General features: G+C 46.4%; 1 protein-coding gene across 1 annotated transcript in view; it reads right to left on the reverse strand.

Moving 5' to 3' along the window:
* Positions 1-14,486, reverse strand: part of URB1 (URB1 ribosome biogenesis factor) — a 783,310-nt gene that overhangs the window by 18,280 nt on the left and 750,544 nt on the right. The window contains exon 37 of the mRNA XM_086933991.1: positions 13,850-14,091. Coding sequence (XP_086790117.1) covers positions 13,850-14,091 — 242 coding nt within the window. The remainder of the gene's footprint in view (positions 1-13,849; positions 14,092-14,486) is intronic.

The raw sequence follows: 14,486 nt of genomic DNA on the forward strand, positions 1-14,486 counted from the left end.
GAGGCAAAACATATGAGGTAGATAAACACCCCTAACTCAGTGTACTAAGCCTCAAAATGACCCAGAAACTCGACTAAGACACCAAACTTTAAGGAAGATTAAAACTCCTTTGTATACTTATTCAGGAATTTTACAACATACTGATCTTCAAAACGTGTGATTTCCTAAAGTTTACAACATAGTATAGCTAAAAATATTCTAAAAATATTCTGTGGTAGCTGCTCACCTTTCCGTCGGTACCTCAAGCTCCCATCTGAGACTTGGGGGAGGCACCGATCTGTAGGAGATGCTAGTATAAGTAGTCTAGTGAGGGTTTGTTAGTGAAGTATCCCTCCACCAAGGACACTATTATCAGACATTCATTGTGAAGTAAGCCTTATTGGTCTTTATTTTCATAAGAAAACTAAGGGCACTACTTTACGCTCGAAATCTCGCGAGATCTCGCGAGAGGAAGTGCTCAGAACTACCATATGATGTCATATCGGCCATCTTTGTAGTTCCTAACACTATAATCTGGTAATCATTAGACCATGATTATTCCTCACGTGCATATGATGTTAGAATGCCCCCAGTGTTGTGAGTCACTGCCTATTTTTCTACAAAGTAAGCCGAGTTGAGCTTGTTTTCTTAGAAACAAGAGCGCACTACTTAGCGCTCGAAATCACGCGGGAAGATGCGCTCAGAACTACCCGATGACAACATATCGGCCATCTTTGTAGTTCTGAAGACTCCGACCTGTATATCATAGAATCACTATTGACCATGTGTTGTTTTTGAAAAAAGTACCAGTCATTGGGCAATGACAGCTGCCCAATGATGTCATTTCGGACATCTTTGTAGTGCGATGACTGCAACCTATTGGTCCGTGATATTCCAATGTTGTTTTTGGGAACGCAAGTGCTCTATGAATGGCCTCAGAGTGTATTCAATGGGCATAACTATGCAGATGCTCCAAAAACTTACAATGTGGGAACCATCCTAATGATTGTGCATAGCTATATGTCACCCTCCAGTGTATGTCAGAAAACTCCCATAATCAAACCCATTTGTGATATTATGAGAAGAGTGTGAGCAAAGTAATTCAGGCATGAGTCAATATATACAACATGTTTATATAGACACACCCTATTACAGTCAGTATATCCCAGTTATTACTCATTAGTGCCAAGGCTACAGGGAGGTCCAAGGAATATCATCATTTAATCCTCCTGTATCTGTCCGAAGTTTATAAATCCATTTTTGCTCTTTTCTAAAAAGGTAACCCGACACATCACTTATGTGACTGGGTATATATGGCTTCTCCAGGACAGTCCATTGGAAGTCCATTTCTAGATGTGCATGCTCCAGGAAATGTCTTGTAAGTTTAGTGTTGTTTTTCTTACAACGAAAAGAACTCTTGTGTTCCAACATCCTGGTGCGGACTTTGCGGGTCGTCATACCCACATATCGTGTGGAGCAAGGACATGTCAGCATATAAATCAGATTGGTACTATTGCAATAACTATAGTTACTCTGCAACCAAGGTCTCGTGGTGCCTATATCTATCTCCTTCGTGTGTTTGGTCTGAGGGCAGACTGAGCAAGTGCCGCAAGGGTGATGCCCGTCAGCTGGTGGAAGGTTCCACAGTGTTCCACCAAGTTTCCTAGGGAGCTCTTTTGGGCGTGTGTGAACAAGTCGATCCCAAATGCTGCTTGCCCTTTTGAACGCAAACAAGGGTTGCGCGATTTTCTCTCTCCCATGGTTCAGAAGGCGCCAGTGTCGTTTGACAATCTTCTGGATGGCATTGCTTCTAGTATTGAAGGTGCTCACGAAAGTGAGTCTAGTCAGAGGTGGTTTAGGGATTGGAGCTTCCAGGAGGGCCTCCCTATTGTTGTTAACCGCTCTCTTTTTTGATCTTTTTATGAGTGAATTTGGATAGTGTCTGTCCCGTAATTGTCCACAGAGATTCCTAGCATGCACCTCAAAGTCCTCTCTATTGGAGCAGTTCCTGCGAACCCGTAGGAATTGGCCATATGGTAGATTCTGGCGCAGGGACTTCGGGTGGTAGCTCTCGTAAAGGAGGAGTGAGTTCCGCGCCATAGGTTTCTTATACAGTTCACTCTGCAATCCTGCAGTAGTGACATAGATCGACAAATCTAGGAATGCAATTCTTTCCTTATTTGTTTCCATGGTGAATTTAAGAAACTGGTTTCTACTGTTTAGCCATTGGTGGAATTCATTGACGGAATCCACCGTGCCTCTCCACACCACCAACACGTCATCAATATAACGCTTCCACCACCTAATAGAGGTGTGGAAGGGGTTGGTGGGTGTCAGTACGTGTTGTTGTTCGAACTGGTGCACGTATAAATTCGCCAGGCTCGGCGCGGAAACGCTGCCCATACTCGTGCCCGAGATCTGGAGAAACAGCTTGTTCTCATACTTGAAGAAATTCATTTTCATGGCTATAGTTGCCAAAGCCATTATAAATGGTACAGGGGTGATAGTTTCACATATACTATCCCTCAGGATGGATGTTACGACTTCCAAAGTCTCATCCTGAGGGATAGAAGTATACAGTGATTCTACATCGAAAGAGATCTTGTTGACTCTGTATCGACAGTGTAGCCTCTCAATTTGGCTGTTAGACCCCCTGTGTTTCGTGTGTTATACATTCAGTTGGTGCTGGGGATAAAATCAGGTGTGGGTCTTTAAAATATATATCCCTTGGACCCTATTTTAAATGGTTTTGTTTAATCCTTTCATCACAATGTCCAGAACCCAGCGGTCTGTGGTGATGGAGGACCACTGAGAATAAAACAGAGAGATTCGACCTCCAACACTTTGGGGATGGCAAAAGTCATTGGCGTTTGGGGGATGACTTTTCCCTATAAGGCTTTGAGGACTGCTGTCGATTGGATTGCTGTTGATTGGAAGAGTAACGTTGGTTGCTCTGATTGTAGGAGCAATACTGAGATTGTCCTCCTCGAAAAGTTGAAGAAGTGCCGCGTCCGCATGCACCTCAAAAGGACTGTTTTCGAAACTGTAAAGTGCCCAGTGATTTAGCCATATCAGTGTCTTTTTTAATGGACTCCAAAGCGTCGTCAATGTGGGAACCAAAGAGCGATTCACCATCATAAGGCATATCCAGGATCTTGGACTGGACTTCCTGCCGGAAAGAGGTGGACTTCAACCAACCCTGGCGTCGTAAGGCAGCCGAACTAGCAAGCTGGCGGAAACCAGTGCCCGCAATATCGACTGCGCAGTCAATCATCTCTTCAGATGCGCTCTGTCCATCCTGGATGAGCTGCAGAGCGTCAGCCTTGGAAGCGTCCGGAATGAGGTTGACCACGGCAGATATGTCCGACCACATCTGCCGGTCGTCGTGGCCCAAGATGGCGAAGTCATTCGCCGCCCGTACTGTAGTGGAAGCCATGGTTGAGAATTTCCGTCCAATGGGGTCTAGGCGCCGACCCTCTCTATCTGGAGGCGCGGTGATTGGAGACGCTGGATTACGGGCCCGGCGCTGTGCCGCTTGAGTCACAACCGAATCCGGCTTAGGATGAGAGACCAGGCATGCTGGTGAACCAGTTGGGGCCTTATATTTCTTTTCAAGACGCGATATTTGGGCAGGTAACGAGTTCGGAGCCTGCATGAGCTAAACTCCCTCTTTCCATATGAAATCGATTATTGGAATCGTGTGGACCTGTTTGAAAGGCTGATTTTTGAAGTCGTAGAGGAAACAGTCCTCCTCTCTCTGTGTCCTCAGCAATTTAAAGTGCTGAGCCCCTCGATCCATCAAAAGATGAAAACTGGCAATATCGACTGGAGGGGAATCTTCAGATTCTCCTGGTTGAGGAGAGGGCGTCTGCATTTGGTAGTTGTCCCACTCTGTCATGCCGGTTGAGGCATCATCATTATCTGTGTCATCGTGGACCTCTCCGTCCTACCGTTCTGGAACTGCCTCATCATCCGCATCCTGAGGATACACAGTAGTGTGAATCTTGACCGACGTTTGAAACTGAGGAGAAGGCGTCGGAGGCAAAGGCGACGGAGCAGTTGGCGGAGCTGTAGCAGTCACAGCAGGTAAAAGTCTAGGAGTACCTTGAGGCGTTGGTGGAAAACGCCGGTTGTAGTCGTCCAGCATATGCTGGAGATTCAAAATCAAAGACAAAGGCAAAGTAGCTATTGGAACTTGAACAAACTGGTCTTCAGCGTGAGACTCCTGGTCGCCGCCTTCGTTATCACTGCCGGAATCTTGACATTTGATGATGAGATCAGACGGACTGTGAGCCGCCCCGAAAGTGTCATCCACATCATTACCAGAGTCAGAGTCAGGCTCAGAGGTAGTGGCGAACATAGGTGATGGAGGCTGCAGATCTGGAGCAGACAACTGGTGGCACGACAGTGGATGGCAATGATGTGACGAATCAGTGCCAATGTAGGAAGGTACCTCCTGACTATGGTTGCCCCCAACTTTTTGCCCTGTGTTTTAGCTAGTTTTTGACATAGTCGACCTGGGACCCTGCCAATCAGGACCCCAGGCCTACTGCTCTCTCTTTAAAATGGATTCCATGTACCCTAGGTGCATTTCCAATTGGTACTGGGCCACCCTATCAGACCCTGTAACTCAGGGCATGGGTGTACCCAGGGCTGCCAGGGGCTGCAGCATGTATTATGCCACCCCTGGCTGGCCTCCTAAATTTGACACAACTGGCTGCATGACAGCTGGGGCAAAGTCGTGTAATCACCCTTTGCTGTAGGTGTAGTATACCTATACCTAACCCTAAAATGGACACAGATTCCTATCAGTCACTCCTATGGCAGGCCTTGACAATCCTGAAGGCAGTGTGCTTGGAATCGTGTGAGATGGTGCTCTGGCATGAGCTGAGCCTGTCTGGAGCTTGCGGAACCAAGTCCTAATAGCTGTTCCATGATATCGCATACCATATACTCTTAAGTGCATTATAATCCTCGCGGTTAAATGCTAACTTTGGTATTGCTTTATCAAAACATGTCGAGTAAGGTGTCATACGAATTGGAATACTAACCCCTCGCCAATTCTGGCGACGGGGTTAGCATTCCACCCTTCTAGAGGGACACAACATGTATGTAACCGTGAACCCCGGTTAAAGTTAATTGAAGCCTCAGCTCCACAAAATGGATGCTGCCACCACAGACACGAGTCTGACCTCCCGCTGCTGGGAGTCCTTCCAGCGAGGGAGGCTTGGACAAAGGGTTTCCTGTCCGGGGCGGTGCTAGCACCGTCCCAGACATGGTTTTGTGTATCCTGGGTAGGCAGGGCTTTTCAGGAAGGTGACTGCTGAGTGGCACCCCGGTGCTCACTACGCATAGGCCGGTCAGAACCAGTTCCAGGGGCACACCAGCCCCTGGCCCGGGGGAAGTCCGGCATGGCAGAGGGGTGTAACCACCCCCCTCCTAGTCCCACCCATAGGCAGGACCTAGTCACCGGGTCAGCCCCCTTTTTTAGTATAAAGATGGGAGCGGGCCCCCTGTTCAAATTAGATCATCTTTGGAATCAAGACACGACTTTCTTCGAAAGGACATCAAGATTTCTTCTTCAAGATTCTCCCTTGTGGCTAAGGAGTAGTCACCCTGCATCAAGCGGGCACCATCCTAAGAACACTGCGGTCTGCTGCAAGTCCTTCATCACGAATCCGACGACCCAGCTCGACGAGACCCGGCTTCCCTGGCACCTCTGACCTCTACTCACCTCTACAGCAAAGCTGAGAACCGTGAGTGCGACGAGACCTCGAGGGACCGACGATCGCCAAGACTGCACGACTTCTTTGTAACAAGCCCACCGAGTCTTCCACTGGTGAGTGCTTTGGGGTCCGAGAAGCCCCAACCCTGAGCAGCTCCAGCACCGAAGATCAGCCCTCCAGCATCTCCACGATCTGCGTGGGGCCCTTTTGCTTTTGCGTGCTCACCGCGCTGTGTGGCTACTAGCCGGCTGGCTTGTGGCCTTCTTCACGACGCCCGACGACATCACTGCTGCTGGTCTGGTTGCTCCAGACTGGCCCTTGCTTCCTTCTTCAAGAGGCACCCCGGACCCTCCTGGTCCACTCCAGACGCCATCTTTAGGTCCACCGCGTGGGCTTGAATTTGCCAAGGCTTTGTTGCCCAATCCTGGGTCCAGCGACGCCGACAGCTTCATCCATCGTGGGACAGATCGCTCCTCCATCCTGGTCGCCGACAACGCCTCCTGGTCCGTGAGATCTGCGACCACAGCGTCACCCACTCACCTAGTCGAGGTGGCTACCATCCGGTGCCCTCCTGGTGCCCACTGACTACTGGCTAGTAGTCTCGAACTTGGTCCCCTCTGCTTTCAGGTGTCATCTTCCATCGATCCAGGCTTGGATCCACCGAACTTTCTTCACTGGTCGCCTGCCAGCAACTTCTTTCTTCCAGACTCCTGGTCCGTCAACGAGGATTCCCGACGTCTTTTGAGTCCTATGCAGCTGCAGCCCCTGGGCTAGGTAACTTCGGCATTTCGGTGCCCCAGCATAGCCTCACTATCCAAGGGTCAGAATCCACTTTCGTTTTCCTCCTACCAGGTCGGGTTCGCCCGAGAACACTAACTTTGCAATTCCTAGCTACCATAGACTTTGTCCCGCATCTCGCGTGAGAGTGCACACACTGCACCCGAGTCCCCTGGGTCTCCTAGAAGTAATCTAACGATTCTATAGTCAAGTCCTAGCGATTCCAAAAGCTATTAGTACTGTACTTACCTGCTAGTAATTTCGCATTCCACTTTCTGAGTATATGGTTTTCCGTGCCCCTCGGGCATTTGTATATACTGTGCTAACTTAAGTATTTTTGTAAGAGTTTTGGTTTGTGCTTAGTACCCTGTCCTCATAAAGAGTACAGGGCTGTTGTGATTCTTAATAAATAACTGTTTATTTTCATAACACTTGTGTGGTGTCCTTTCACTGGGTATTCAAGGGGTATATGTGTGGTAAACAGCTGGCTTAACACGCCCTCTCGAGTCTTTAGCCTTAGACTGCTCGTATCCATGCTACTAGGATAGCTGGTCTATAAGGTTGACTTACAACCAATCATCAATAAGGGTTGTTGGACTGATACATAGTGTTCACTAGAATAGTGAGCACTGCATATCAGGCCACCTTCTCACAGCCAACGGATGCAGAAACGGAAGTAAATAGAGGCACAAGGGGCAACGAGGCAAAAGAAGATGGTGCCACCGTCGACGGTGTCGTCGACGTTATCGTTGACGGTGCTGAAATGGCCATTGTCGAAGATGACTTTGATGAATCCAGCATCAACGGTAGGCTCGTAGACGAAGCCGTCGTGGACGGTGCCTTCGCACCGTCGACTGAACTTTTTTAGTTGACATAACCGCTGACGAAGTCGTCGACGCAGTAATCACTCCTGTAGACGGAGGTCTCGTCGACAATGGTTTAGTCGATGGAGTCTTCGTCGAGGGTGTCTTCGTCGACGACGAAGACTTCTTGATGGATTTCGTCGACGATGATGGTTTCTTCGTCGACGAGGTGATAGGAGTCGTCAACGAGACAGTCTGAAAAGCCAAAGAAACTCTTGTCGATGTAGAGGCAGTCGACGAGCTCGTAGTCGACGAGCTAAAAGCTGACGTCATCGGCAGTGTCGTCGTCGTTGACGATGTATAGACTGCAGATCTCGTCGTCGGAACGCTCGTAGATGCTCCCGTCGACGACGAAGCATGTTTAGGTGTGGAAACATGCTGTGAGGCAGCAGACGACGCCTGAGAGCCAGGTCTCGTGGGCGCAGCTGTAGTAGGTGCTGGTGTGGACACCACAGAGGCCAAAGGTAGGGCCAGTTTCTTCTTTTTAAGAAAAGGAGAAGGCATATCCTGCACACTACCACGCTTAGAGGCTGAAGATGAGGGTCTAGATTGAAAACTCTCCGCATCAGACAGAACAGAATTGTTGGAGCCAAAGGAGGAGACAACCCTCTCTGTCCTTCAGAGTCTTGTTAGAAAAGGTTCTACAAAACTTGCAGCTGCCAACTTCATGCTCAGGAAGAGACAATAAATACATTTCTTGTGGGGGTCTTTTTTAAAAAGACGCAATTACCCACAAGAAGAGCAAGGTCGGAATAAAGACTTCTTACTTGACATGTTGAAAGTTCTGGAAACAAGAAGCAGTAGAGGAAAAAACTGAGCAGAGCTCAGGGAGACTCCCTTCACACGACGTGCGATAGAAAATCTGAGGGCTTGAGCTTCTGAAGAGAAGGTTCTAGAGGGTGCTGGCGCCTGATTGGCTGTAGTTTGGACTAACATAATGACAGTGATATGTTACTAGTGTTTTCTTTCTCTACCATGCATTCCTATGGAGTAATTGTTTTAGAGGTTCAGTTGTGTATTTACTTCTAGTTTTTCTTATGTTATGTTCTCACATTTATATATATTTTAGCATTTATTGCTATTTTATGTACCGTGGGACTCCCACTTCGACGACGGGGAATATTCAAGCATGTGAATCTATGAAAGACACCCCTAATACTGTAGAAATAGCCTATAACTGTTGCCACAGCAAGATATAGCTGGGCTAAAGTCAGGCAAAACAACAAGATAACAAATAAGCATCCATGGAATGAATTTACAGGGGTGACTGCAGGCAACAAACCGTTCTCAGTGTCCTGCAGATATTGTTTTGGTGGAGAGACGTCTCAATGCCAAGATGATACCAACTACTTTGAGAGGTAGATCAAAAGCCATCCACTGTTGCCATTCAATCTCCACACAGAGTTGCAGGTTTTGCAAGCTCGGATGCAGGACCCCACCCCCTGCTGTGGCCACAGGAGGTCTTCCTGAAGGGGCAGACATATCGGAGGACAAATGCTCATAAACAGAAGTTCTGGGTACCACACTATCCTCGCCTAGCGAGGAGTCACTAGGACGCCTTGGGTCCTTATATATGGGCAGAAAGGCATATAAGAGTCCTGTGACCCAGCTAAGACAAAAGGTGTCTCCAAAAGAGAACTGCCTTGGGAACTCCAAGCTTCAACACTGTGCAAACTCTGCTGTGGCAAATAGATCAAGCCAGGGTTCTGCATATCATTGGAAGAGGCCTTCCAAGTGTATTTGCCATTTGTGATCTGCTTGGGAATGGTGGCTGAGTTTGTCTGTCCTAGTGTTTAAAGATCCTGTCAGCAGCTGGCTAATCAGGGAAACACAGAGTGTTCAGCCACTTCCAAACACATAGACCTTTCTGGCACAGGACCTATGACCCCACTCAGCCCTGTTTATTGCAATATGACATGGCAGTTGTTTTGTCCGTGAGACCTAGGCACATTCCCCCTCGGGAGAAATACCTTCAGTGTGAAGTTAATTGCTTGCAACTCAAGCAGGTTGATGTGTAGGTGAGACTTTGCAAGAGATCAGAATCCACTGATCTCCAATTCTTCCAGAAGATCTCCAAAATCCAGCAGCTATGCATCCGTCATCACAGTCCGTTCTGGATGGGGTATGGAGAGAGCTCTGTAGCCGGTCCAAGTGCGGTTAAGTAGCAATCATTGCAGGACTTCCACAATCTCCTTCAACACCTGGATACTCTCCAACAGATCCCCTTGGTGCTAAACCTACAGAGACTTAATATACCACTGCAGAGCCAACATGTCCCACCTGGTGTGGTCCACAAGCAGGATGCAGGAGGCAAAAAAGCCTCAGATCCGCTCTCTCTCAGATATAGGTCAAGAGTTGAAACATTAGGATCATGGTCCAAAGGACCCGCACTAGTTGAGGCAGAGGGAAGCTGTGTAAAGGAGACAAATGTGACTTCCGAACAATGATGGAAAATCCCAATGAGGTCAACAGATCGGCAGTTGACAGGAGGGGTTTCAAGACTACTTGAGGTGAGCCTGCCTTCAATAGCCTGTCATTGAGGTATGGAAAGGCTGGCATTCCCGCAGACGGGCTGCAACCACCACTGCAACTACCACTATCACCTTTGTGAACACCTGAAGTGCACTGATAAGCCCTAAGGGAAGCAGAGAGAACTGAACTGAAAGGGCTTTTGGGCTCTTGAAAACATGGGAAACCTCTGTGGGCTGCAAGATGGGTATGTGATATTAGGCGTCATGAAAATCCAAAGATAGCCACTCTCTTGGATCCAGAGAAGAGAGAACTTGGGCCATGGTGAGCATTTTGAATTTTTTCTTGGCCTTCTGGAATAACAACCAGTCGATCTCTGGTACCCTTTCAATGTCTCCATTGGCCAAGAGAACATCTCCTCTGAGTATGGATAAGTGTTTCTTGGGGAATTGTTGCGATTTGGGTGTTATATTGGGGAGTGTGACAGGAAGTTTAAGGGGTAACCCTGTTTCACAATCTGGAGCACCAATTGGTCAGATGTGATGCTCCTGCACATAGCCTCCCACCAGGTGATTGTGTGCTGCCCAGGGTGACTTAAAAGTAGTTTTGTGGCAGCTGTAATGATTGGGGACTGGTGTTTGGGTAGTATGTTGCTCCTTAGGGCCTGGACTCTGTCTGCTTGATCTCTAGCTTCTATCTTTAAAGGAATGCAAGACCTGTTGTTGCTGAGGAATGTACTGCTGTTGCTTCTGCTGGTATTCCCTGCTGATGCCTCGAAAGGGGTGCGTTTGCTGGGGGGAACTGCCAAACAGGCAGATCAAGGCCTAGAGAGCTAGCGGTGGCTTTACTCTCCCTAAATCTTTCCAAGGCAGAGTCCACATTTGCTCCAAACAGTCTAAAACTGTCAAAGAGCATATCCATCAAGGATTATTGGATGTCTGACGAGAAGCCAGTGGAGTGAATCCAGGCATTTTTACGAAGCACCAGGCTGGTCCCAACTGCGCAACCCTGGTCATGTTCAAGCCAGAATGAACAGAGTACTTTGCTGTGTCCTGACCATCCGTGATGAGGCATTGCAGAGTTGGCCGTATATCACCTGGGACAGCTGGTCGAAAGATTTCTGACACTCTATTCCACATTGCATGCAAGCATGTCCCCAGAGGGCCATACTTGCATGCATGTCAGACCTGAGAGCAAGGCTGATAGAGAATAATATACATGCGTTTTCACTTTATCAGAAGTAATAGGAAACTGATTTGGATTAGGTGGCTAGTGAATGCCTGTACTACTAAGCTGTAGGAGTAGGGTGCTGTAGGAGAAACCTTGGTTCACTGGGTACAGGTCTGTGCCACCTTGCCTATTAAGTGGGGGGCAAGACCCTGGCTTCATCCTGGTGCCCACCAGCACATTCATAATGGACTCATTGAAGGGAAGTGAGGGTTCTTGGTTTGTTTGGCCTTAGTTGAGCATTTCAGTTAAAATATTTGCTTTCACTTCTGTAGTGGGCAGGGTGAGATCCAAAAATTCTGCTGCACTCTTATTTACTGTTGTGAAGGAGGCGGGACTCCTTTGTTGCCATAGTTGGACTAGGAGAGGAAGTGTGTAGCCCACTGGCATCCTACGGTACAGAAATCGTTTTTTGTCATCTGAAGGGGCATCATCACTGTCATCAACATGAGGTTGGGTGGCTTCTGGGTCAGAGTAGGCATAAATATATCTAGTTTGTGACTTCGGGTGGTAGTAAATAAGTTTTGGAGTCTGAAAACTATCAGCTCTGCGTTCTGCATCAGTAACCTTAGGGTTCAAAGGCGCTCCAGAGGGATCAGAAAGAGGACCACATATTCTGTCCAAGGCCAATTTAAACTTGTAGAGCTGTTGGTGTTGCCGATGGCTTTGGGAATTAGCGTCATATTGAGATCAACTCTGAATGGGGGAACAACTGGTGTACTGTAGGTACTCAGGTGTTGCATGTCTCCGAATGGAGGACGTGGTAGGACAGAGTGGACCTGTGCTTTGACTTCTTGCACTTTTTTGATTTCTTTCACTTAGCTGAACTCCTGGACTTTAATGATGAATGTTTGTGAGAGTGGATCCTCGACTAGATTGAGACTGGGCATCTTTTCGACTTCCTCCAAAGTTCTATGGTGCAAATTTGGTGCTGCGGATGGCCTTCTTATTCATCTTCATACAGCATTTCCACGACGCAGTTCATGTCTTGAGCCGAGGCACCAGAGATAGACAGTGTGGGTGTCTGTCACTGACATCTGTTGGCTGCAGTCTTTGCCAAGTTTGACTCCTGTAGTTTTTGGAGGAGACATGTCCCATACACACACTGCCAAAAGTTTGAGGGAAAGAAAAACGGTCAGACTGACAGGATTCAAAGGAGTTCTAGGTCCACATCAGAAAGCGAGGAAAAAAAAAGGAACTGACATCAGCACGCAGAGGTGTCTCAGGTACAGTAGACCCACAATCATATCCGCGGACAGATGGATCCGATGTGGAGCCACACAACACCCCATACTGACATGCCTAGGGTTTGCTATCAAAATTCTCCTAGCCAGTCATGCACCTGGGGGGAAATTTTCAAGGTGAGTAATCTATAGTTAGAAGTCTATTAGAATGCAGAGTTTGTAAACTGTGTTCGAACCATTTACTAATTCCTCAGATGTAAAGGTATGTCACAAGGCTAAGGTAAGATAGACTAAGGTAAGATAGACTTGGGTAAGATAGACTTTCATGAGTGATTGGAAGAATCAGGACCAGGAAAGTTTAAATTAATTCAATCAACACACATGTAACAACTTTTGTGTCAAAGTCCCAAAACTGTTTAGTAGGATTAAGCCCAGCAATCTACAGCATACAAAATAGTGGAAACCCTTGAGTTCACTGTCTTATAAACTAAGCACATGTACCCAAACAGCTTCAAAGACATACACAGTCTGGTAACACAATGAAAAAAGAGGATATATTTAGGTAGAAACAGCTTACGCAAGAGACAGTTGAAAGTTTTTAATACCCTCACTGCTGTCTTTATTTTCTATGGTCTATTATTTTGATGCATCGTACCGATTGAACCCCCTGTTGAACTACAAACTGTTTCATAAGTTATGACAGGGTCAACTTTCCATCTAGGCCTTTGGTCGACAGTTACTTACATTAAGTTTATCTGCACAAAACTCTAGGGTTATGCCTTCATCCGCAACTTATTTCTGCTGGTGGTCAGATGACCTTCCAAATATTGCACTAGGAACAGAAACTTTTTTCAAAAATAAAATATTGTTCCTTATCAGGGATGTTCTAAACGTGTGCATTTTCCAATTAAATCAAAACTCTTTCCTTGTATTTTCTTTTTAAACATTTTGCAGGCAATTTTTGATAAACATGTTTCTCATTCAGGCTTTCAATTGGTAATTAAATACTGAGAGATACAGGAATTGGGGGCTTTCAATTGCAGCCACCAAGTGGACAGTAAAATGCTGCATTTTCATTTACTTAGCACCTTTGCTGCTGTAATAGTTCTACTCCACATGTCCTACAATAAAGTGAAGGAAATTTACCAAAAACAAGATTGATTATGTAAAAAGAAAATGTTAGCTAGAAAAATTAAATACAACAGTTTGATTAGAATCCAAACTGAAGTAAACAGATTTATAGTAAAGAACTTATTTGTTGTAAAAAAGAAAAAGTGTGAATATCCTTTGGCGTTATTGCCAGATTAACTTTCTTCCTGTGCTTCTCCAGCAATGTTGCCACAATGGTTACTTGCTGATCACACTTCCCGAAGTGGTTCATACAACAATATGCAGCTCCTACCTGCCACTGCAGAAAACGATGGTCATTAAAAATAAACAATGGCACACCCACATGGCAGATGTGCAGTAATTCCCCAACAATGGTATATAAAAGAAAATAATGTAAATTGAAGGTAACCAGTTAATATAGCTCTGCTGGTTTTAAAAATGCAAACATGTGACATGGCTACAGAGAAGCAGCGACTTGAACACAAACGCCAAGAGGAAAAATCGCAATACTTACTAAGCAGTTCTTTGACCTTGCATTTCTGAGCCAGAGTCTGCAGATCACCTTGGAGTTCCTTGTCCTTTTCAATCACGCTCCACTTGTGCAAGAGCATCAGGATGGCATTTGTTGAAAAGACTGACTCGTTCAGGGTAAATCTGTCCATTTGCTTGAAAGCAGTCAAGACAGTAGCACGATACCGCAGTATTGAACTCAACGAACTGAAGAACTGAGTTAGATGGACTAACTCTAAATTGGTCCTGTAACAAGTCAACACACATTAAAGCTGGCTGTTGGCAACCTTGTATACTAATTAGGAATAACTTTACAATCTGTAGACTATATGGTCTAAATATTGAAGGAGTTCCTTTCTCACCATAGAAAGCTTTTGTTTTATATAGGGCCCTGAAACTCTTTGATGTCAAGAGCACAAGCCTCGGCCATCCTTTATAGCTCTTTTCTTTACTCCCTTGTGCACCATTTCATGCCATTTTAATTGTTCCTCCCTACCTTACACCACCTCAGTCAATGATTATAATCATGGAAGCAATCCAGTGAATAAGGTTACAATATGTATAGAAACACAATCAAACATTATCAAATGGAGGTGCAATCAGGAATCCTTATTGATGACGATTTAGCCTTGCGTGCATTT

The sequence above is a fragment of the Lissotriton vulgaris genome, chromosome 8 (assembly GCF_964263255.1).
Source record: "Lissotriton vulgaris chromosome 8, aLisVul1.2, whole genome shotgun sequence".
Taxonomy (NCBI): Eukaryota; Metazoa; Chordata; class Amphibia; order Caudata; family Salamandridae; genus Lissotriton; species Lissotriton vulgaris.